This window comes from Elaeis guineensis, chromosome 5 (assembly GCF_000442705.2).
Source record: "Elaeis guineensis isolate ETL-2024a chromosome 5, EG11, whole genome shotgun sequence".
NCBI lineage: Eukaryota > Viridiplantae > Streptophyta > Magnoliopsida > Arecales > Arecaceae > Elaeis > Elaeis guineensis.
Window position 1 is genome coordinate 124,077,879 of NC_025997.2, and position 24,765 is coordinate 124,102,643.

General features: G+C 38.3%; 1 protein-coding gene across 2 annotated transcripts; it reads right to left on the bottom strand.

Moving 5' to 3' along the window:
• Positions 1–13,299: 13,299 nt before the first annotated feature.
• LOC105045986 (uncharacterized) lies at positions 13,300–21,607 on the bottom strand. 2 transcript variants are annotated; one of them, XM_073258403.1, is made up of 7 exons: positions 21,352–21,607; positions 21,176–21,253; positions 20,442–20,518; positions 18,368–18,445; positions 14,274–14,375; positions 13,893–13,974; positions 13,300–13,586 (listed from the first exon to the last, which is right to left on the bottom strand). In XM_073258403.1, exons 1-7 carry the CDS (start codon positions 21,476–21,478, stop codon positions 13,468–13,470), a joined length of 663 nt encoding a protein of 220 aa, XP_073114504.1. In that variant the 5' UTR covers positions 21,479–21,607; the 3' UTR covers positions 13,300–13,467. The 2 variants fall into 2 exon arrangements, with proteins under 2 accessions (XP_073114504.1, XP_010922748.3); XM_010924446.4 differs by having other exon boundaries at positions 20,412–20,518; positions 21,352–21,605.
• Positions 21,608–24,765: the final 3,158 nt, after the last annotated feature.

Consider the following 24,765-nt stretch of genomic DNA (forward strand, 5'->3'; position numbering starts at 1 on the left):
TATTATCGGATCATAACCATAGAGTTAGTGGGCAGTTTATGCCCACTAACGATCGTGGTATACAGTCTTATGCATTCTCTATGATTATGGTACCATGATTGTGGATTCTAATTTTATAACAGATCGATGATTCTGACATACCAACTCTCTATCGATTTCTCATATTTCGTACTGAAGGGTGATCAGTAGTACAGTGTGTCGGGTCGCTTGGATTGGCTAGTGCCTAAGAAGGTGATTGGGAGTTACCGATAAGCAGTCAGCTATTCTTCGTGTTCTGAAACGTCGATAGGATATCTAGGTGATGAAGCTTGTAGATGCTATATTCAAACCAATAACTCCCCTGGCGATCCTGCTTTAACGATTGGTCAGACTTTTTGGTCCGACATCCGTTGTCAATGCGAAATCGGAGGCCGATCTCAAATTAGGGAGAGCAGATCCGATTATCTCAACAGTTGCCCCCCCACTCTCAAGTCCAAGATGACCCGACACATTGGATGATGGGAGTCAACGTATCTTTTGTCATAACTTCGAGCTCCAATTCTGTGGTCGTTTCAGTTGCAGACATTAATAATTCTCTCGAAGACAGAAAATCTCTAGTCATTTTGTTATTTCGATGATCGTACGATCATCATTAGTATATCAAATCGAGGGGATGGTTATTTAGTGTTGCAATCGGTCAGACGGTTGGACGATTTCATTGATTTGAGTTTGACCTATTGGATGTTGCCACATGTTCGACAATTGTTGGTTCTTAACGATTCATGTGGATCATGCTGATATATTTTGATCAAACGGTAGGTGCATCGAAAGGTCCAAATGATGATCAATTTTGATATTGCCACATGTTAGGATCTGGGAGGATCTTAATTTGAACGAACTTATCTCGATCGTTGGTAGGTTCTATATAAAGGTTGCTTTCTTCATTCATTTGAGTCTTTTGCAACTCTGAGAATCTGAGAATTCTCCCATGAGCGTCGAGAGCTCCATGGAAGGGGATCATCTTTTTCTTCGCATCTTTGGGATCTTCAAGATTTCCTTTTGCTTTTAGATTGGCCTTCATTTTCTCCTTCCCTTCACTTCTTTTTCAATTCTTTCCACTATTGTTAATGGCTAGTAGTAGTAGGTAGGGTAAGGTTTGGGATGACGATGATAGACCAATAGGTCGAGTCTCTAGTCCTGAACCCTTTCGGCATAGTCGATCGATTATAAGGCTACAAATGGGTCGAGTTGATCCGTGATCCGACCCAACCCAACCCGATTAGACCCGATCCGAACCCATTTAAAAGATCTATGGAGCCGGATTGGGTTCAAAAATTGAACCCATTTCCTTTTCCGAGTCGGGTCTGGATTTTTTGAATTTGGACCTGATTCGATCCGACCCGATCTGTGGAGACTTTTGGATTAATTTAAATTTTAAGATACATGACCCTACCTAATCCGATCCGATCCAGATCCAAACATAGGATTCGAATCCAGTTAAAGTGACTCACCCAAATAGGGGTTGGGCTCGAGCCAAAATTTTTCAAACCCTTTAGTCTTCTCCATCTAATTCCCAAACTAAAAATCTCTAAAACTAAAAATTTTTCAAATCCTTCAATTCTTTTATTCTGACTGTTGTAACATCTATAATAATTCAATGAGAAAAGATTGGATGGATTCTGATAATTTAAACGAAGAACATCTCGATTACTTCTTCTGACTTCTTGCTGGGCTCAATTGTCTAAACCTTCTGATTTATGTTTACTATGCCATGAGGTACAAAAGCAAGAGGGCTTCTTGAATTTCAATTCATTTTGTTAACTTTAAAAAATTTCAGAGCATGCTCTAATGTGCACAGATGTTGTGTCATCCACAGTATATGCAGTTTCATTTTTAATCATGTACAAGTATTCTTCTTGTATGATGTTTTAAATTGGGACAATTCTATCACTATATAAAATTCATATTTTTTTTTTATTTTTCTTCTTTTGTGTGGATTTCTAGAATCTTGATTCTTCTCAAAAATTACTTGTTTTCCTCTGCTATCTAATATAATTAATTATTAGAAGTTATAGTTGAAGGATTGGAGAAAAAAAAAAAAGAGACCTTTCTTAGTTGTTATCCAGCATTAGTATTCACTGATGGTAGGTTTCAAATAAATTAAACCCATGATCCAATCTGATTCAAACTGGATCTGCATTTCATGGATTGGAGTCGGATTATATATGGATCTGATTCGACCTGAATGATCCAATGGATCAATAAATTCGATCATGGACCCGACCCGACCCGATCTGATTTTTTATCGGGATGGGTATGGGTCCAATATCAAGACCCGATCAAGAATCGGGTTAGATCGGGATCACTCAGGACCCGATCCGACCTGACCCATTTGCAGGCCTAATCGGTTAGTTCGATTGACGACTCCCTTTCGGATCTGATTGTAGAAGCTTCTTCTATAACCAGATTTAGAGTTCTCCAATTTAGGGAGCAATATCATATTTCAGAGCAATTTTAGCTTTATGCACCTGGTTCGAATGATTGGGTGAACTCTCCTTCTCCTGACTAAGTGGCTATTTACGTAGAGAATCTTCGGACTACTCTTCGCTTTTTGATTTTGGACTTTGTTCGAAATATTTTTGACTATTATAGGATCTGTCTTGCCCAACTCACCTCAAATTCTAATCGAATCATTATCAGTTTTGCTCTGTTGTGTCATTTGATTTGAACCAGTCCTAGAGTATCTCTTTTTTGATCTTTCTTCATACTTCGTCCACACAATAAGGCTAAGGGTTAGTGGCTCTTTGGCCCGAGATAGGGTCAACATTTTATATCTGGGCTCCCTTCTTCCATCCATGGATGAAAAAATCAGTTCTTTTTTATTTTTTCCTCTTCAGCCTGGGGCTTTCCTTCTTCTTTGGGGAAATCAAGGGTAAGCCCTAACGAGAATAACAGAGTTGATATTAACGATCGAGAAGACTTTCAATATTTGAAAGATATGAAAGTCCCTCCACAATGGGAGCTGTGGATGGAGCAAAGCTGGTACGACGTCGAACTTAATTCAGACTTCCCTAGGTATAGCATAGCACTTGTCTTTGATCTTTCAATTTTTTCCATTTAACCTCAAAAATTTGTGGCTAAGTTATTGTCACTTTCTATCTATAGGCATGCGACCATTGGTGGATGAGATTCGATGGAATGCCATAAGAAAGAGGCCCACTATTGATGCGGATCCATCTCAAGGTCCGAAAAAAGACCCGACCCGATGCTCCTTCAGTGGATATTTTTGAGACCCGCATTGATCCTGTCATTGCATTATCAGCTCTGGGGGTTCCACCATTAGCTGAAGCTCCTCCACCGGTTAAGCATTCTAGTGGTCATCATGATGGTGATGTCACGATCGTTTATCCACCATCTACCAGTGCGGCACCGACGATGTCTCGGGTGCCATCATCATCCCGACGGTCCTCCACACCCGAATAGATGGCGATACTAGTCGGTCAGCCATCTGCTCGGGAATACAGAAAGACACCGCAGGTTTTGGCTGTCGATGAGGCTCCAAAAGATTTTATGGAGCATTTTGACATTCAGGTACTCGTAGGCGAGTTAGCCTTGGGAAACCAAAAACTGGCCAAGCGACTTTTGGAGGCTATACTTTTCTCGACAAATTGGGAGAATAGAAAGGATCGGAGCATATCTGACATCTTTTCATCATTTTACCCCACCATCCTCAGTGTAAGTCGATATTCCATTATCCACTCGCTTTTGTTCTTTCCATCTTGTAATTCTAAATGTTGTCTTTTTCAGTTAGTGCATGATGCATCGACATTAGAGATAGGAATTCAGAGACTACTGGAACTCGATCGGACATGGACCGATTGAGTTGCCATCATAAATGCTGACAAGGAAGTCACTGACGAGCTTCTTCAAGTGGTGATCGATCGGGAGAAGAAATATAAGAAAAAAATCTCCCGCTTGAAGGCCAAGTTAGCATCGGCTCAATAGACTGTCAAATCCCAAGAAATCCAGATTCATCAAAAGAAGAATACAATCAGCCGACTCCGAGAAAAACATGATGACTACTTTCGTGAATTGGAGAACGAGCAAAAAAGGTATCAGATAACTGAAGCAAGGTTGGCACTGGCCGATGCCGAGTTAACAACCGTGAAGAAAGCGGCGAAGACCGCTCAGAAAGCTCTTAATCGAGCCATCAAGGACTATAAGAAATCTGAAAGTTTCAAACAAGAAGTCCTCGAAGGCAGTGATGAAGGCTACTGGATAGGATTTGAAGATAGTAGAGATGCTGTTGCAGAGCTTTACCCAGATTTAGATTTGAGTAGCATCATCATCTCGACTCTGGGAGAAAAGGCAACAGGAGAAGCATCGATTGTCGAAGAAACTGTTCTAACTACTAAAGAAATCGTACTGACGTCTGTCGAAGTAGAACCAATTACTATCAAAGTCCAGGAGGCCAAAACGGTAGTAGTGACCAAAGTGGCAGCATCGAAAATAGTCGAGCGGCAATCAGTATAGTTTCTTTCTCTTTTTGTCACCGAACCTTCATTCGATTTTTGTACCCTTCAATGGATAATGAAGAAAATTTTTTAAGTATCGAATCTCTTTGAATGTGATCATCATTTTTTTTTATGATGACCAACTAGTTCGTCATACATGGTTGTTGCTAATTTAGACGAATAGCAATCAGTAATTCATCAACTGAGGTCATAAAGTTTGCCTTTTAGTCAGGCATTAACCAACTAATCTTTGGGCATAATTTTTGTAATCGGATATCAACCGATTAATTTTATGAATATTTGATATACGAAAATCAATCGAATATCCTTTGATCGATCAGAGTCGATTTTGTAATCGAATATCAATCAATTAACTTTATGAATATTTGATATATGGAGATCAATCAAATATCCTTCGACCAATCGGAGTCGGATCGGTATATAAATTAATCGATGGATCATCGGTCAAATATCATATTTATAGATAGCTGAATATTTAGCTAAAGTCTATTAAAAACCGAACATGTCATTGTGAATATATCACATCATAAAGATAACTTTACTGATAATATATTCGTAGATTGTCGGCATTCCATGTCCGAAGGATAGTCATTCCATCGAGGATCTCAAGCCGATATGCACCTGGACGAAAGGTTTCGATCACCTTGTATAGGCCTTTCCAATTGGGAGATAATTTTTTTTATTCCAAGGGTTTTAAAACTTCTACTTTTCTTAGAACCAAATCTTCGGAATGGAAAACCTTCGGTTTAACCCTTATATTGTAATACTGGACCACTCTTTGTAGGTATGCAGTCATCCTTATTTGACCTTGTAATTGAGCCTCTGAGAGTAAGTCCAAGTCAGCTCTTCGATGGTTGAAATTCTTTGGTTTTGCATACTATTCGATTCTCGTTAATGGTAGTCTGATCTCTAATGGGATCACTGCTTCTATTTCGTATGCTAGATTGAATGATGACTCTCCTGTTGGAATGCGAAGAATTGTTCGATATGCTCATTAGATCAGATATAATTTTTGTACCCATAAACCCTTGGCTTCATTCAATTCGATTTTGAGATCATGTAAAATTGTTCGATTTGTCGCTTCTGCTTCTCCTTTTGGCTGCGAATGGCCGATGGAGATGAATTTATGGATAATATGGAGTTTTGTACAAAACTCTTTGAACCTCTGATTGTCGAATTGTCGGTCATTATCAATAATAATGGTATGTGGCAATCCAAATCGGTATATAATGAACTTTTGAATAAAGTCTTCCATTTTGCCTTCAGTAATTTGTGCTAAGAATTCAGCTTCCATCCATTTAATAAAGTAATTTATGGCAACAATTAGAAACTTTCTTTGACCAGTTGTTGGAGAAAAAGGACCAAGCATATCGATTTCCTATTATGCGAAGGGCCATGATGCAATGATTGGCATTAACTGGCTGGCCGGTTGATGCTGAATATTGGCATACTTTTGATATGTTTTGTACTTTCGAACAAACTCAACAGCATCTTTCCTCATGGTGGGCCAGTAATATCTCTGTCATAAGACTTTATAAGCTAGTAATTTGCCCTCCCGATGATTTTCACAAATCCTTTCGTGGACTTCTTGAAGAGCATAATCAGCTTCGGTAGGTCTTAAGTACTTGAGCAATGAAAAAGAGAATGATGTTTTGTATAATTGTCTATTCATCAGCATATACTGTGAAGCCACCCACCATAATTGTTTGACTTCTAATGAGTCCTCGAGTAAAGTTCCCTCAGTCAAATATCGAATAATTGGATCCATCTAGCTTGATTCTTTATTTATTTGTTGTACTTCTTCGATTTTGTCGATACTCGATTGTTCGAGGTATTCGATAAATGTTCGATCAAGTAAACTGAAAGAAATAGTCACCAATCGAAAAAGTGTGTCAGTGCGTGCATTTTCTATTCTGGAGATGTGGGAGATCTCGAAATACTTGAAGATTTGGGTGAGATCTCTCAATTTTTGAAGGTATTTCTTCATGATTAGATCTCGAGCCTCAAATTCATCTTTAGCTTGTCCGGTGATCAATTGTGAATCGATAAAATTCTTCAATTTATCCACACTAAGCTCTTTTGCAATCTTCAAGCCAGCTAACAAGGCTTTATATTCGACTTGATTATTTAAAGCTTTAAGATTGAATGGAAGGGTATATTCAGCCACTATCCCTTCGAAATTGATGAGTGTGAGGCCACCTCTACTTTCTTGAGCATTGGATGCTCCATCAACATGCCATACCCAAATAGATTCTGGTTTGGCCTTCATGCTCTCAATTTGCTCAAATTTGTCATCAGATTTATCGTCGGGTGTGGTACACTCGATGACAAAGTCGGTCAAAATTTGAACTTTCATTGATGGTCGTGGACGATACTGTATATCGAATTTATCGAGTTCAATTGCCCACTTCATCATCCAACTGGAGATATCTAATTGCTGTAAGATTGTCTTTAAAGGCTGGTCTGTTAAAATGACTACTAAGTATGCTTGAAAGTATGGTCGAAGTCATTGGGTTGATATAACAAGAGCATAGACCATCTTTTCTACCTTCGAATATCTAGTCTCAATGTCATGGAGTACTATACTTATACAGTAAATAGGTCTTTGAATTCAGTTTTCATCTTTTCTGATGAGAATCGAACTAATCGCTTCGGAGATGTGGCCAAATAGAGATACAACATTTCTTCATCTTTTAGTTTTATAAGTAGTGGAGGAGAAGTCAAGTATCTTTTCAAGTCTTTAAAAATCTATTGGCATTCATTTAACCATGAAAAGTTCTTTCCCTGCTGTAAGGTCTTAAAGAAAGATAGACATCTTTCCACCGACTTCGAAATGAATCGACTAAGTGTGGTGATTCTTCCATTCAGCTGTTGTACCTCTTTTTTAAAGTTTGGATGCTTCATGTTGAGGATGGTCTTTATCTTATTTGGATTAGCTTCAATTTCTGGCCGCATCATAAAAAACCAAAAAAATTTTTCAACTGTTACACCAAAAGTATACTTAATCGAATTTAGCTTCATCTAGTGTCGTCTTAATGTATCGAAAGCTTCCTTCAAGTCTCAGATGTGATTATGTGTTTTGATACTTTTCACAAATATATCGTCAATATAGACTTTCATGTTCCATCCGATTTGTCTTTTAAAGACTTTATTGACTAGCTGTTGATAAGTCCCTCCGATATTTTTTAAACCGAATGACATCACTTTGTAACAGTAGATATCTTTATTAGTCGTGAAGGCTATGTTCTTTTCATTTTTGAGTACCATTCGAATCTGCTTGTATCCCGGGAAAGCATCCATAAAGCTCAAGAGTTTATGGTCCGATATTGCATCAACTAGTTGATCAATCTTCGATAAAAAAAACTGTCTTTTGGACAGACTTTATTCAAGTCAGTATAGTCAATGTAGATTCATCACTTTTTGTTAGCTTTTTTTATCATCACAACATTAGCTAGCTAATTCGAATAGTTGGCTTTCCTCATGAAGTCTACCGTAAGAAGCTTGTCAACTTCTTTATCGACAGCCTTTTGCCTTTTGGGGGCAAAATTTTTTTTCTTTTGTCTCATCGATTTAAATTTTGGATCAATATTTAATCGATGAGTTATTACATCTAGTGAAATTTCAGGCATATCGGCTGTCGATCAAGCAAGGATATCGACATTTCTTCTTAGTAAATCTAGTAATGGCTCTCGTACTGACTCAAGTAGAAGTGACTCGATTGAATAGTTTTCGTCGAATTATTTTCTCTTAATGGGATCAAAATTAATTGTTCAACTGGCTCACCTCTTCCTTCATTATCTTTTTGATCTAGTTTGTCAATAGATAGAGGATTTTTAGATTTGCTACCTTCGATAGAGATCATGAAACAGCATCGAGTCAGTTGTTAATCCCCTCGCATCTCCTCGATCTCTTTTTTTATTGAAAATTAGATAAGAAGATGGTCTGTCGAAACAACTACTTTAAACGCATTAAGTCCCGATCATCGAGTATGGAGTTATAAGTAGAAGGCACTCGGACAACAGTAAACATTAAGAAGACGGTGCTTTGTCGTGGTTTGATTTTGATAGTTACAAGGAGAGTAATTTCTTCCTTTATACTAACTGCATCTCCTGTGAAGTCAACTAAAGGGGTAGAAACTTTATTGAGTCCGTCAGTAGGTAAACACATTTGAGAGAAGATGGAGTAAAATAAAACATCTATAGAGCTTTCATTATCTATAAGTATTCTTTTTACATCATAATTTGCTATCGTCATAGATACGATGACAGCATCATCATGAGAAGTTTGCACTCCTTGAGTATCATCATCCGAAAAGAAAATTACATTGTCTTATCATTGCTTCTTGGATGATTCCTCTTCAGAACTTGCCCCCCAGTCTGTTGGTCATCTTGAGATCATATTGATGACTCCTGCAGTTGGTTAATTATTGTTAACCTCCTCGGATTGCAGCTGAGATTGTTGGTCAGTAGGAGGCTGAGATTGTTGGTCAGTCGCATCGATATTTTTCGAGATAGCCTCATCAGATTAGAGTTTCTATTTCATCTTTGAGTTGAATACACTATTCGATATCGTGACTGTGATTACGATAAAATCGATAGTATTTTTTTTTGTTGCGGTTCGTCAGTGGCGCTCTCATCGGTGGTGGACGATGAAGGTAATCTTCTCCCTCAATCTTCATTAGAATCTATACACGAAGAGCAGAGAGAGGAGTATAGGAGTTATACCTGTAACCGAAGTTATTCAATTTTGGACTCCATCGGTGGGATGAAGTTCTCTTATCGGCTAATACTCGACTTGGTCCAGCTGGGGCTCTATTCTTTTTTTTATTTTTTCTTCTAATTTTTTTCTTCCGATTAACATCGTCAGTAGCGCCCTCGTTTGTGTAGATATATTTGTACGCATGCTCGAGAAGTTCTGCATATATCCGAGGGAACGTCTTATCCAGGAAGTAAAAGAACCTGAAACTTTTAAACCCTCTCTTCATAGTCGAGATGGCCATGTCCTCGTTGAGGTCTCAAACTTCCAGTGTGGCAGCATTAAAACATGCCAAAAAGCTTCTTAAAGTCTCTCCTTCATTTTATTTGATGGAGAAAAGACTGTCGGACGTTTGCGGCATTCTTTTACTGATATTGAAATGAGCCATGAATGACTACTCTAGTTGCTCAAATGAATGAATGCTTTCCGACTGGAGTCTGGAATACCAAGCTCGTGTAGCTTTTCTAATGGTGGTCAGAAAATATAAATATAAGAGGATGTTGGTTGCCCCCTGAATCATCATAAGAACTTTATAGTTCTCTAAGTGATCAACAGGATCGGTGGAGTCATCGTAAGGCTCTATTTATGGCATCTTAAATCGAGTCGGGATCGGCTCATCCAAAATGTATTAAGAGAAAGGTGGAGAGATGTGGATACCAAGATTCTTGATATGATCTTGATATCCACTTAAAGTTGAGCAAGACAACGATCGATTTCTTTGAGCTTGCGCTCAAAGTCGTCGAGCCATTCTTGTTGAGAAATTTCAGGAGTAGAATTCTCTTCTGAAGAGCTCGAAGATGAACGGGGCCATTTCCCTTTCTTTGAGTAGTGACGAAGGGAATGGGGAGGAGACTGTCAATGATGGTGAGTGACATAGTGAGAGTGCCAGGATGGCTGTGACTCGACATGGTGGGAATATCGAGCATGTCATCATTCTAGAGCTGGAGAAGGAGATCATCGTGGAATGCGGCAATTGTGCCTGGACGGCACTATATGCGACGCTGGTTCCTCCACTGCAGGCAACTATTGTTGCATCTGTTGGAGACTATGCACTGCCTCCATCAGGATTTTTACTTGCTGCACCAATGCAGTGAATTGTTGGACGTCCGTAGTGATGACTGAATGCGAGGAGTTGGGCTCTGCTGGCGGTGGTGGAAGGTCTTCTCAATGAGAAGACTGCCTGACATAGCCAGTGGAGAGATTTTGCACTCTCATTTTTGGCATGGCTGTGGGATTCTACGTCCGCCTCCTACCTGGTATGCCAATCTATTACGACTAATCCCCATGAGTGCCTAACTTCAATGGAGAGCTATCTGCAAAACAAGTCCATTGGCCAAAATTTGTCCGGCAGGAACCTTCCGATTGCTAAGTCAGTAGAGAGTGGTGAACAGAAAATTGAGAATAAAATTTGATAGAATTTCGGTCTAAAAAATTGTTCTTACCATAGCTATTCCCTTACCTCCCATTTATAGACGATTCATGAGTAGTGGTTGAGCACGTGGGGTCCCACTTATTAAGATACTAAAAGATAGTTAATCTTTATTATTGGACCATAATCATAGAATTAGTGGGCAGTTTATGCCCACTAATGATCGTGGTATGCAGCCGTTACGCGTTCTTCACGATTGTGGTATCATAATTGTGGATTCTGATTTTATAATAGGTCGGTGATTCTGATATACCGACTCTCTGTCAGTTTTTCATATTTCATACCGAAGGGTGATCGGTAGTACAGTGTGTCGAGCGCTTGGATTGGTTATTGCTTGGGAAGGTGATTGGAAGTTATCGATAGGCAGTCAGCCATTCTTCGTGTTCTAGAACGTCGATAGGATGTCGAGGTGATGAAGCTTGTAGATGCTACAGTCGAACCGGTAACTCTCCTGGCGATCCTACTTTGACGATTAATCGGATCTTTTGGTCCGACATCCGTTATCGATGTAGAATTGGGGGCCAATTTTGAATCGGAGAGAGCAGATCTGATTATCTCAATAGTTAAATGAAATCATACAGCTCTTTTTGAATTATTTTGATCACTATAAAGTAGAAAATAAGATCATGAGATGAAAATAGAATGATCCGTAGAACAAAATCTTTGGACTCCTAGCTCTTCCTTTGACTCTCAAATGTAATTTTTTTTTTTTCCGCGCGCGGGCAACCTTTCTTGTTTAGTTAATGCTGCAAGACTTACACAAAAGGGACGTTTTGCTTATCCAACCGAAGTACTTTTCTTGGACCCAGTCTCGGGCATGTTCCTGCTTGGACTCACTGCCAACGTCTACCCTCGAATAGCGAAATTCTTTGTGCACCGCGCGCGATGGCGTGATCCAATCACCGCGCGCGGTGCAAATGATTTTCTGCACCATGCGCGGTGCACAAAGAATTGCACCCTCGAATGTGGTTCGTGCCCGACCAGGGTGCAGCCCAACCAACCCATCTGTTTCAGGCCGGTCCGCTACATGAACCCTCTCGATCGGCCGCTCAGATGCTTGACCTCCCAAGCACGTCAAAGCTTCAATAACTAATATTAACTACAACATTAAAGAGCATCTAAAGCATTAGATGCTCACTCCATTTCAAGTAACATCCCTTCGGAGGAATAAATCTAGAATTAGCAAACAATCACCTCCTCCTCTTCTTAGGCTGCCATGGAGGAAGGGAGAAGAGCAAGCCTTCACGTGTGCTTTGGGGATCGCCACTCGACGCTGTTAGACGAGTTCGAGCGGCTCACCTTCGAGATCCAGCTGAACCGGACCATTCTTAGGAGGAGCTACTCCGCGCCGAGCCCGGCCCGGTTCGTCAGACCGCCTCAGCCGCCGGTCCAGCAGCAGACTCGGAGCGCCGAACCGCCACGGAGGTCCTGGAGGGTGTCCCAAGCTCTGCGGAGGTGGCTGAGGCCGGTCTTTTGGGGTGGGAGGGTTCGCAGGAAGGAGCGGGCTAAACCAAAGGATTCGGGGTTGCCCGGCCTAGACTTGGGAAGATAAAAGTTTGTTTTTGTTCATGGTACCAATTTTTCCAATCATGGGACATGAGTCCAGATGTACTTTTTTGGGCTTTAGATATGCTGTTGGCATTGAACTTGATACCAGAACTCTTCACCAAAAAGTTCAATATCCAAACTCCCCCCACCCCTCTCTCTCTCTCTCTCTCTCTCTCTCTCTGCGCATGCCCATTTTAGTTTACATGCACATAATACATACATACACACACATACATAAGATCTCTTCACCAAAAAAAATTCTATATCAAAACTACCTCTATCCACCCCCCTCTATGTATGTGTGCCTGCACGCCCATATTAGTTTATATACGCATATATACATAGATATATACACACATACATATGTAATTCAAATGACTAGGAGCATAGTGAAAATTTTGTTGTGTGATGCACATGGGGGAACAATTATGTATATCAAAAATACATATATATGTTATTGAGAAGGTTAGGAATACTTTTGCTGAAAAGTTGCACTTGTCATGCACGGGGAGAAGAGTTAGCTACGGTGATCACATATAAGATATTAAATACCAGAAACAAGTTACATTATATTGGATTAACTTTAGTGGGGAGAAAGGTAAGAATTCAACGAGAAAACACACAGCCATAGTTTCATAGGTGAGCAATTTTATTAGTTATTCCAGACAGAAATGAGTCATGCAGCAACGGTGTAGCCAGAAATCCGAAAGAGCATTTCAAGTTGATACCTGCAATTCAGTGTGTCCCAATATTTATACTATTCATGTGCTCTCAAGCTTTAAACATGGTCTGATGCCACTAGCACGTCTAAACAAGTTCCTTTTTGCTTAATAACTCTGCTCATCATGATTTCATCATTTAAGATCGAGTTTCATCTTTTTGAGTTGATCATTGGGCGTCAAACATCTTTCACAAATGATGACAAAATACAAATGCTTCTCACGGTCTCACCATTTATGACTATGAGATGATCAATCCAAGAGAAAGACAACAGAGTAGGCGTGTTAGTTTGTAGGAAAGCCGAAAAGGTATTCATATGTATAGGATGCAAAATACAACATGCAACTTGTTCTGCTGAATTTTTTGATGAAATTGTTCTGATAATTGTTTAAGCAACCAAATTGTGAACCCCTTAAGAAATCCTTCAATTACATGATTGTATATCAATTAAAAAATGACAAAGCGAAACCTCAGCCGAAAAAGAGAGAATTGCTATGTCACCTATGCCCGGCTCATATATTGGCCAGTTCTAGTGTCCACTAGTATCTCTTCACCAGCACTCACAAACAATGGTACATTCACAACAGCACCTGTGTCAAGTTTTGCTGGCTTTGACCCCCCTGCAATGAATTTGGCAAGTTATTTTCACAAATGGTAAAATTGAGATGAGATGTTGCAGAGTACATAGAAGCTTATGTAGCCAAACCAAAGTATGCTATACTGTATCAAACCAGACTGTACAGAGCATATTGTACCACACTGGTTCAGTACCATACATAGTATGGAAAACGTACCAATACTCAGTACACCGAACCGGCCTCCGTACTGAGTGTACCAATATAGTGATAGAGTGGCATTGGTAATAAGGCCTAGTACCAAGACGGCGTACCTTGGTCAATACTACGCGAGAGATCTATCGTTATTACCTTGTGCAGTGTCACCTCTCACACCAGGATCCACCTCCACAACAGTTAGCTTAACTGTGATGGGAAGCTCGAAATCAATAACCTAGCAAATAGTACACTACTGCTTAGACCATATTTTTGTTGATATAATGCGTAAGCACAACAAATCATGCATCACAAAATTCTCCACACACAAGCAGGCACCTAAATGTATCTGGTTTTTGCATGACAAGAAAATGATGAACAAATGATTTTTCAATTAAAGCAACAAAGCATCACCCAAATCACACGGACAAAATATCAGTCATATGAACAAAACATCACCGAACTCACACATAAGACCTATTCTTCACACAGATGATGCAAGGGCTGGAAAAGTAGAAGTCTCAAAATAGAAAATACCCGGCCATTCCAGAAGAGCAAATTACAATCCATGCCTTCTTTCAACCATTTCTTTTTGTCACCGACTTCCTTCTCACTTAAACGACATTCTTCAAAAGTCACCTGTAAAAAGACGAATATCAACAGATAATTATGTTCCGTTCTAAATTGGGAGCATTACAAAGTTTTCCAAAATTTCCATTATGATGCACTGAAGCAATTATTTTTAAAAGCATTGCTTCATACCAATGTTGGAAGTACATACATACTTGACATCTAAATTTGAAATAGAAGCTATACAGTTTATAATATCATGGACTTCTTGCATTAAAAATAATCAATCATGGGCATTAAGGGGAAATTAGCAAGTTAGAATCAGAAAAATGCAGAAGCAGACATCCCACGAGATTCCAAGGTATAACTGTAGAGGGCCAAAAGCCAATGATAAAGAGACAAAATATCCCATCAACTTAAAATCAACTGTATGAATTAAACACTCAACAAGAATTTACCTTGAAACAATTCCAGTTACCTCCATCCAGGTCTTCCTTTTTCTCCCCATGTATTCTGATCAGCGACCATTCAAACTGGAGTCAAGGCTGCTGTCTTGGCAGGTCATACTTACCCTGTACGCCTATGGGCCATATCAAACTACTTTCATTCATCTTATAAGTTATTGGTACAACAACTTGCCTTCCTGTGTTCTACTTAATTTTAATTTTGTTCCCTGTTAGTTAAAATTTATAGTAATCTCAATGTCTTCAATTTCAGCTATGCTCATCTTATATTTTTGGGCCTCCATAAGCATAACAAGATCCACACTAAAGCAAATTTAATAGCTCTCAGCCATGGACTTGGTTGAAACATGTCGGGTTTGGGTTGAATTTGAGTCACATCAACATTCTTCATCTGCATAAAAGGTCTGATCAGAATCCAGCTTGACCCATAGCAAGTTGATTTTTGCCCAGACATTCATGGCCTCCCTAATCATGTCACCTTTTCTAATATCATATATATACATACATATATATAATGCAAAGAGATACTTTTTATTACAAGAAAGAATTATCATAACAAGAAAACACTTCCTGCTCTTTATGGGTGTGACTTCTCCATCATTCTCATTCTTACCATGAAGTCATCACCAAACCACTACATTAAGATGAAGGGACAATTAAAAAAAAAGAACAGAAAAGAGAGGTTTGATCAATCTAACTATTGCCTTGCATACATTTGGTTTGCATTCAAACTATTACCTGTTCAACATGGCTGCAAAGCATGACGAAGAGTGATTAGAAAAAAAAATGCGGTAAGTACTGTAGGGACCCAGCACTATTGAACTGTTCCGAACCGGACCAACCAAGGACACAGACGGTTTGGCCACCTGATTCAGTCCCAGGTGAGAACCGGGCTGAACTGTTTGATTCCACCCGGTTCGAGCCGTTTCAGGCTATTTTGGAGTGAACAAGATGATTTGCTGCTCTACAAATGCGTCGTGAGCCGTGACTCCTCCTGGCCGTCTCCCCTCTCTTGATCTTCCTTGCCTCTCCCTCTCTCCCGATCCTTCTCTCCCCTGTTCCCCCTCTTCCATTCCTCGTCTCTCATAAGTCGTGACTCCTCTTGCGACTATACTTGGTAGGGTCAGGGTTCTGTCACAACTGCCACCGATGACGATGATGATCATGAACCATCAGTATGCCTCCCCTCTCTCTCCCCCCTCCCTCTCTCCCTCCCTCTCCTCCATCTCTTCCTGGTTTTGGTGCCTCAGGTCTGTACTGTGCATACCAGTAGCGTACTGAACTAGTATATGGCTAGTACAACCTCCGGTACTACTATGATGAACCTTGATACCAGCAATCTATAATATTTAATAGGTATTTAAGTGTGCCCTAGATTTTGTTAGTCTTACCTTGTTATAATTCAATATAATTTCTGAAACATACTAGAGAAGAATACTGAATAAAATATTGAATGAATGTCATAATGTGTACGTGTGAATGTATGTATATATATGCGCTTGTGCATGCATATGTATCACATATATGAATAAAGCTCACATTGATAATGGCAAGCTTGACAAACAAATAGTTATTAATCACTTAATTCCCCACCTTTTTATCCCTTCCCCCACAACTACTTTTCTGTATCAACTGCAATATTAAACTCAAACACCCAAGCACATCAATGAGGCTCTGCTTGGAATGTTGTCCTCCACACCAAATGCATCAGACATGTCAAACAAAGACTTTAAAAAGTGGTATTAGAGGGCGTACCATTTTTTTTTAAAAAAATTGGTGTCACCAGGTACCAACACACTGTGTCTCAAGTGCTGGTTTTCTGCCTGAATGGTACTATTTTGTTCATACAATCCCATTTTGGTGGTTTTTAAAACCTTGAATCAGACTATAGTTACTTTTTTCTTGGATTCACGCTTCAGAGTTTATTAAAAATTTTAGTAATCACTGAATCCATGTACAGAAAAAGGATAGTTTCCAGATTAAAAAAAAATAGAAAGATTAAGTCCTAATCAGTCAAAAGAGTAGACATTAACTGTCATGAAAATTTTCTTCAATTTTACTTGAAACCTGGCTTTTGGACACCACGAACAAGTTATTACTTCTGATAAATTAGGGACACCACAACAAAAACAGCGTCCAACAAACCTTTCCATCTCTAAGGGAATCATATTCTCATTTCAACTAAGTCTGGTTAGGTTGACATGAACAACAAATTCTCTAGTGTTAATAGCGACTTGGCACAGACTTAATGAATACACAGCAACTATGAAGAAAAGAGTGTCTAAACAACATTTCCCTCTTTAAAGGAACTATGTTCCTTTTTTGACTCCAAAGTGAAGTCCAACGTAACTTTGGGCACCTGCCAGCACTAGGTAACTATAAAAATATAACAACAGAACTCAAGGTTTGACAACCCCCTTTATTTTTGATGTGATAAGACTTGACAACTTTTTCCTGCTGTATGCATGAAGCTGCCACCCTAACCAAAACCTGCAATCCAGAAATCTAAAACACCTGAATAAATCACCAAGTTTGAAAACCATGGCTAGCTAATTTTAGATCACAACTCCAGGAAATATAGCTACCAACCACCTTTCTTACCAACAACCTTTCTTTATCTCCCTTCTGAGGCTTCCATATATCAATTATCCCCCATATGGAGCAGTTTCAGTTTTGATGAGATGACTTAGACGCATCAGGTATTTTCCTTTTTTTTTTTTAATCTGGTTTTTGTTCCTAATAAAATGCATCAGTTAAAATTTAAAGCAAAAAAAGTGTGTGCTTCCTTTTCCACCCAGCAGCCAATTATGTGGCCACCCTTTTAACTTGATACATTCCAACAAAACATGTCCTCCATATATGCCATTTTCATCCCTAATAAATCCCAGCTGGCAGCAGTTGAATATCCAAGTGATCAACCCAAGATGTTGAGAAGCATAAGATAAGCACATTTAACATGTACACAACTTAATTATTGCCATTGCTTCAAACAATGGCAAAATGAAAAAGTGGCGATCTGATGTATCTTCCTGGTCGCAGCCCCTCTGGACTGCCACTTACCACTTGCTAGCATGAGAAGCAACAAGAAACTGTTAGATCAGTCTTGTGATGTTGTGAAACAGTAGGCTCCTAGTTCTCCTAAACTTAAATCTCTCTTGACCTACCAAACATTTTGCTATCCATTCCACTCCTTTCACCTTCTCGCCTTAACCTTCCCAAAACAAAATGAAAGCTCAAATCAGGAAGTCTGGGTGACTGTATATAAGACTGCACCATTAGAAGAGAGGTTGATTTTAAATGGGCCTACAGTGATATTATATATAAAAACAAACACATAAAAGTAGTCTTATGTTTCAAAAAGATGTTCTTCATATTGTGAATTCAATTTAGTCAAACTCCACGTAAAAATCAAAAAATTAATTTGGCAAGTCAGTAACATCATGAAAAGTATCTCAGGAATGGGAAAAAATCTTCCAAAATAACATCATTAGAAAGTGGCATGCTCCTGACTTTAGCATATTAAAATACTAAGAAATTACTTCCAAGAACTTAATAAGAAGATCGCAAACATCAACTGTTAAGAACATCATCAATTACCAGGTCCATGAACACGAACTGGGTCCCATCCTTGTATGTGAATTGTTTGGCTTCCTTTACTACATTTGCTTCTTGTATCTGAAAGAGTCCAGCAGCATGTGAAAAGGTTGTTAGACCAGAGCTAAAGCATAATAGTTTTTTTTTCTTTTTTCTTAGTAAAAGGACTATAGAACTTAACAAATGATAGGGGAAGAAAAAACCATCTTTAAAGCAAAAGACTTGCAGAGCGAAACACTCCATTAAACATAACATAGGAAACCAGTTCATGTGATCCAATCAACAAGGTTCATTCTTCATGATCAGCTTGTAGTCAATGAATTAATGCTCATTGTGTCACATGGCACATGTGTGTCTGCTGACATGTCAGTTATAGATACAACCTATATACCCTTCACAGTAAGTACAAGTAACAATGTATTAAACGGCAACAGTAAGTGACGCTACGCTCTTCTCCAGTATTCTCATGGAAGCCTAGGAAAGTTTGATGTCAACAGAAAATGTGCATCTACAAGGTTAAGTATGCAAACTAAAGTTATAACAGTTTCAACACAGAGCACACACTATGTAAAACCTAAGCAACATAATGATGCATGTTGTTGAACATGATCAATGGTGGCTTGCCACATTAAAATACCTGTCTGAAATTTTCTTTGTTTGCTCAACCGAGCAAACTAACCATGCAATAACAGAGAATTTAAATTTTAATAATACAAAATATGGCACTATTTTATAAGTTAGTGACATAAACTACGCCTTTACTGCACCTTAACACCAAACAAACTAAATCAGAATTAATATTTGGTCCATAGCAAGGCCATTTTAACCAAGGTAATACTGTGGGACAGGTCGCCTGTTTTTTTCATGAAATGGAATGCCTTGCATATTGACAATAGAGATAGTGGATGTCCCATCCTGTCCTGGTCCATTTCTTGACTCTTCCCATCCTGAAACTCAGAATGGGGGGACTCCTCACTGTCCCACCAGTATTTTTGAAACCTTGACCTTAAGTCCTTAACAACATAACTTATGCTCATTTTATTCATAAGCACTTGATACCGCACACCAAACTTTCATGTAAAATTGGTGTTCTACATGATTGTCGCTTGTACTACAGGACACAATACTTTCACCTGATATAATTTTCTTTCCTTGAGTTAAGACAACACACACATTTACCCAATGCATGCTTCTAAGCATAATGTTTACTTTACATCAAAATTTTTCAATTATATACTTACAAATGCTGGAAAACATGGCAACACATAGCAACCAAAGCATAAATAAAAATGAATATGAATAATTCAACTCATTAGGCTCATCATCTGTTTGTTATGCACAACAATTACAAGGAAATGACACAGATAAACATAGCTCTTGTTGCCCATCACATGAATATTGTGTTGGCCTTTTAAATTTTCGAGAACTACATAAGGTTAGGAAGAGTGGTGTCATATAAGATCCATCATGTACAAGCTGATGGAGGCCAAGGCTGTTTCAACTAGGTTCATTACACCTCTTTCTCTATAGAAGCAATAATTATGCTATTTATATCTTTATTTTTAAAATGTTTAAGGCTAGCTTGTTGCATGTAGATAGATGAGCAAGACTCGTAAAATCTACCAATGAGATGACCAAAAGCTTGTTGGCTGATGTTATTATTATTGTATGTGTTCACTCTTGTAATCTGCAAGAGCTAATTCCTCACATGTTATGCACCCAATTTTGCTAATGGTAAGGCAAGCTCCCTCGTTCCACAGAATTATCATTAAATTGTTGACAAACTAATCTTTATATACAGAAATAGCCAACAATGCTTAGCTCGGTTGGTTGGTAACTCTTCCTTAAAGGCTTTCCCTTGGAGGAGTTCCAGGGATCAAACTTGGGTATTATTCAAAAAAGTATTATATGCTGAAATAAGCAGTACTTTTTTGATGCTTTATCCACTGAGTTACCATTGATGAACACAGGTGCCCGGTGCCCCAAAACAATCCCAATTCATAAAATTCTAGACATGCACCAGCTTTTAGATAAAACTTATATTTACCGTACTGCCAGCTCGAAAGGTTTTCTCAACTGTATTGCCTGTTATATAATTGCGCACTTTTGTCCTCACAAATGCGGCACCCTTTCCAGGCTTGACATGGAGAAACTCTACAATAGCCATCACAAGAAGAAATGAACTTCAAATTCAAAAAGTTAACTTTCATCCAGTGAGTATGTCAACAGAAACAACAACTAGTCATCAGTCCATGAGATAATAATTACCAATATTCAATAAATACAAATGCTGCATCACCATCATTTCACCATCATTATGTTTAGATTTAAAGTTCCAACCTTGTCCTTTCTTACCACTAGACAGCATGAGAATCTCATATGCATTTATAGTAAACAACAGAGGAAAACTTAACACTTATCGTTTTTCTCCATACTTAATAACAAACAACACATAATATCTACTAAAAGATATATCTTTAAGACTTCTGATAGGATTTTGCTGAAGATAAAATGCAAGTCTATGCTAACATGCATTTATTCAAATACGTTAGATACAAGACGTCCAAATACATAGAGAGCATTCTTATTTTATCAGATGCACATATGTCCAATCCTACAGTTCATCCCCCTTCTCTACAATAATATGCTTACATGTAAACCCGCAATATGGAACAAACAAGCCTCTCAGTCTCTCTCCACACCCTATTCCCCGAGTGGGGCAATCCCTTTCTTCCATTGCATCTCCTGCTTCATTTCGTAAAAACTAAGCAATAAAACTACGTCTCTATTAGAAGAGCAGAAGCTCCATACCAAGAACTCTCCAGGGAGCGCCATCCACCTCGATATTCGAACCCACCTTGATGTCATTGCTGGAGAAAGCATAGATCCCTGCACTCAGAGAAAACCACCATCAAAATCCCCAAAAACCAAGAAAAAAAAAATCGATAGAACAAAGTGAAAAAGGAAGTAAATGCAGAGGTACTCACTGGGGAATCTGGAGCGCAGGGGCATTGCGTGAAGAACCCGAGAACTCATGTGCACAGGCGATGGCTTCCAAGCAGAGATTGGGGAGGCGCGGAGGCGACCGTTGGAAGAGAGGTGGAGGGAAGCCATTCCCGCCAATTCCTCTCTCGCTCTCTCTCTCTCTACCCCCTCCCTTTCTTTCGCAGAGGCCTGGAAAAAACACTGTGGAAAGCTCCCCGGTGCTGATAAGGGCTCGCTTCACCCCCATCGCAGGCCCCGTGTAAAGTCGGGCTTGATATAGTTACTCCCGTTTTAATATCCATTTTATTTGTTTTTGCCCTACAGAGAGGATGGGTGTGAGAAGGGATGAAAACGACAGCAATGTAAATGATATTTGGTGACCGAAATAAAATCACTATCGTGATGTAAATAAATCATCATGATGATTTAATACTAACTGTTGATTTGAGTCTTAAGATAATTTAATCTCTAGTGATATAAAATTGATGGTCATGATTCGATAATTAAATATTTCTAAGTATCACAAATAATTTATTTAATATACCAAAACTATAAATAATATATTTTATAAAAATATATTTGTTAATCATATGAAATATATGATAATAAAATATTAATATATTTATTACTATATTAACTATCAATATATTCTATAAAAATATATTTATTAGCCCTATAAATTAATAATCCTATAAAAAAATATTTATTATTATTATAGAATTAATATATTTATTTATACTTATAATATATTATTTTTAATACTATTTTTATTTTGATTAGAAAAATAAGGCAAATAGAAGTAGGATATTACATAATTTTATTATAAGTATAAAGTACAATGATATATTTCTAGTAAATTTAAAATTATCATTAAATAATAATAATATAATAATATTATTCTTAATATATTATAATATAATTGTTGCTCCTTGAATCGATTTTGATGATTACAAAGCATTTGAGGGGATTACTAATGATTCTGGCTTGGAAAAAGATTTATTGTATTTCAGGGACAAAATCATAATTTTATCAAGTTCTGATTCGAAAGTCTCAAGAGCAAGAACACAAGATTTGTAATCTATTGGAGGTAATTTCAATATTTTTGGATGTGTATTTTGAAAGAAAATCATGTTTATAAATTTGAGTCGACCCCATGAGTCGACTCATGGCAAAAGGGGCTGAACGGCACGTTATTTTTAGCTGGCACACCCAATTGAGTTGACCCCATGAGTCGACCTCTGTTGCTGTGCAAGCCAAAAATACAGAACTGTCAATTTTTGTTCTGTGCCATATGAGCTGACCCCATGAGTCGACCCCTGTGACCCCATGAGTCGACCCTATGAGTCGACCCCTGTGACGGAAAAGTTTCGCAACGATTAGTTTTTAACCCATTTCAATTGCATTTAATGCTCATTTAATGTGCTCTAACGGCTCTATTTCAGCCCAGATCACTCTCTATCATTATTTGAAGTTATATAAAGGAACTTAAAGGAGGGAATCAAAAACAAGAAAGAAAGAGAGAAAGATTTTGAAAAAGTTTCTTCAAGCATTCTTTTTAATCCTAAGCAAGAGGCCACTTAAAGTATTCAAGAAGCTTTCATTTCAAGTTCACCAACTCCTTAAGAGCTCATTCAAATCTCCAACCACCTTGAGAAAATCAGAAAGAGCTTCCTTCAAATTGTGTAAAGTGTATTTAATGCCTTATTCACTCATTAAAGGAGCTTCTTTTGTATTTTTGTGCTGTTAACTGTAATACTCTTTTTGAGCTATTATTTTTGTTTTGGAAGGGTTACAAAATGTGGAAAGGTTGATCCGAACCTTGAATCGAATTATATTGGGTGGGCTTGTACCCGGAAAACAAATAGACTAGCTTGGGATAGCTAGAGTCGGAGTTTTCGATGAGTGTATTCAGGTTGAATACAAGTTAGTGGATTGAAATTCTCAAGTAGGACTTTGGAGAGTGGATGTAGGTGTAGGAACCAGATCTAGGGTTTCAGGGTTAGATCTTGAAACTTTTTCAAGATCATACAGCGGAAGACTAAAATAAATCAAAATTTATTTTCTAAGATCAGAAAATCTCTAGATCTAAGATCCTATTACATGATTATTACATAGCATTAAATCAAAAATTAAAATATATATAAATATAGTATGAACTACATGTTGATCATATCAACATGTTTCTATGCTAGCTACATCTAATGTATGTATTAAATAATAGATCAGATCTATTACCTTGCAAGTTAGACGCTCTAACCTCGCTGATCCGGGCTTAAGGATGATGTTGCAAGCCGCACACGCGTCCGGCCTCTAGGAGTCGTCCACACGAGCCCACGAATCTCGATCAGAAGTCCTGCTTCAGGAAATCAGCACAGTATGCTAGTACTGCGCTGATCCTTCTTTGATGGTTGATCAGGTGCCTCCTTCTTCTGGATTTGGACTCTTCCAAAGATGGAAATTAGAAGGAGGAGTTTCAGATCTGAGACGCTCTCAGGAAACTCAAGATGGAAGGAGGAAAGATATGAAAATAAAAACCCTAGAAGAAGACCCTCTTCTTCTTCACGTTTTTCTCTCTAGACACCCAAACTTGCATCTTTTATATCTCCACGACCCAAAGGTATTTTTCTCTAATTTTTGGATGGCAGAAAGGCCTCTCAAAAAACTATCTCCCCTTTAAATTTTACAAAGAAACTCGTCTTATATAGAGAGATATGATAGAGTCCTTGTCTAGGTCAAACACCTAGTCAAGGCTTATCCAAACATGGCAAGTAAAGGGACGCCCAACTCTTGAGCACCTCCTTCATATTTTCATGGATGGATCAACAGAAAAGGGTGCACAATGTAAACCCTAAAAGCCACGAAAATTTCAAAAAAAATTTGGATAAATTCGGTGCAAAATTGAAAGAGTTTTGGATTTCTAAAACTCTATCTCATAGAATTCGAAATCCAAACTTATTCCTTTTAGATTTGATCCAAATCACCTTCCATGTAAGAAAGAAGAGAGGAGACCTTTTGTGAACGTGGGAGAGATCTGGGAGAGGGCTTTTGTCGCACAAAATAAGTGGAGATTGGCGTTGAATAAGAGAGAGGGCGTGGAGAAGGTTTATGTGGTACAAGGTGGAATCCTAGTCCTACTAGGATTCTGTCTCATAACTTGTTTTAATTTGGTTTTCCAAACCAAATCAAATCAAAATTAGATCAACCCAATTAAAATAGGTCTTAACCTAATTAAGAACCTAATTTAATCAGATTAAATTAGATTTAAATCTGATTTAATTTTTTAATCAAATTAGAAATTAGATTGATCCAAGTCCTAGTTGAACTAGGACTAGTCTTTCCTTGCACTTGGCTTATCCAATAAACCAATTGGACTTGATCCAATCAAGCCCAAATCAAATCTAATTAAATCATATTTA

Coding starts and splice junctions, on each gene's coding strand:
- LOC105045986 (XM_010924446.4), bottom strand. CDS start 21,478: ATGGCTTCCCTCCACCTCTCTTCCAACGGTCGCCTCCGCGCCTCCCCA. Junction 21,254..21,351: donor CCTGCGCTCCAGATTCCCCA/GTGAGTACCTCT, acceptor CTCTGAGTGCAG/GGATCTATGCTTTCTCCAGC. Junction 18,446..20,411: donor CCTTTCGAGCTGGCAGTACG/GTAAATATAAGT, acceptor GGACTCTTTCAG/ATACAAGAAGCAAATGTAGT.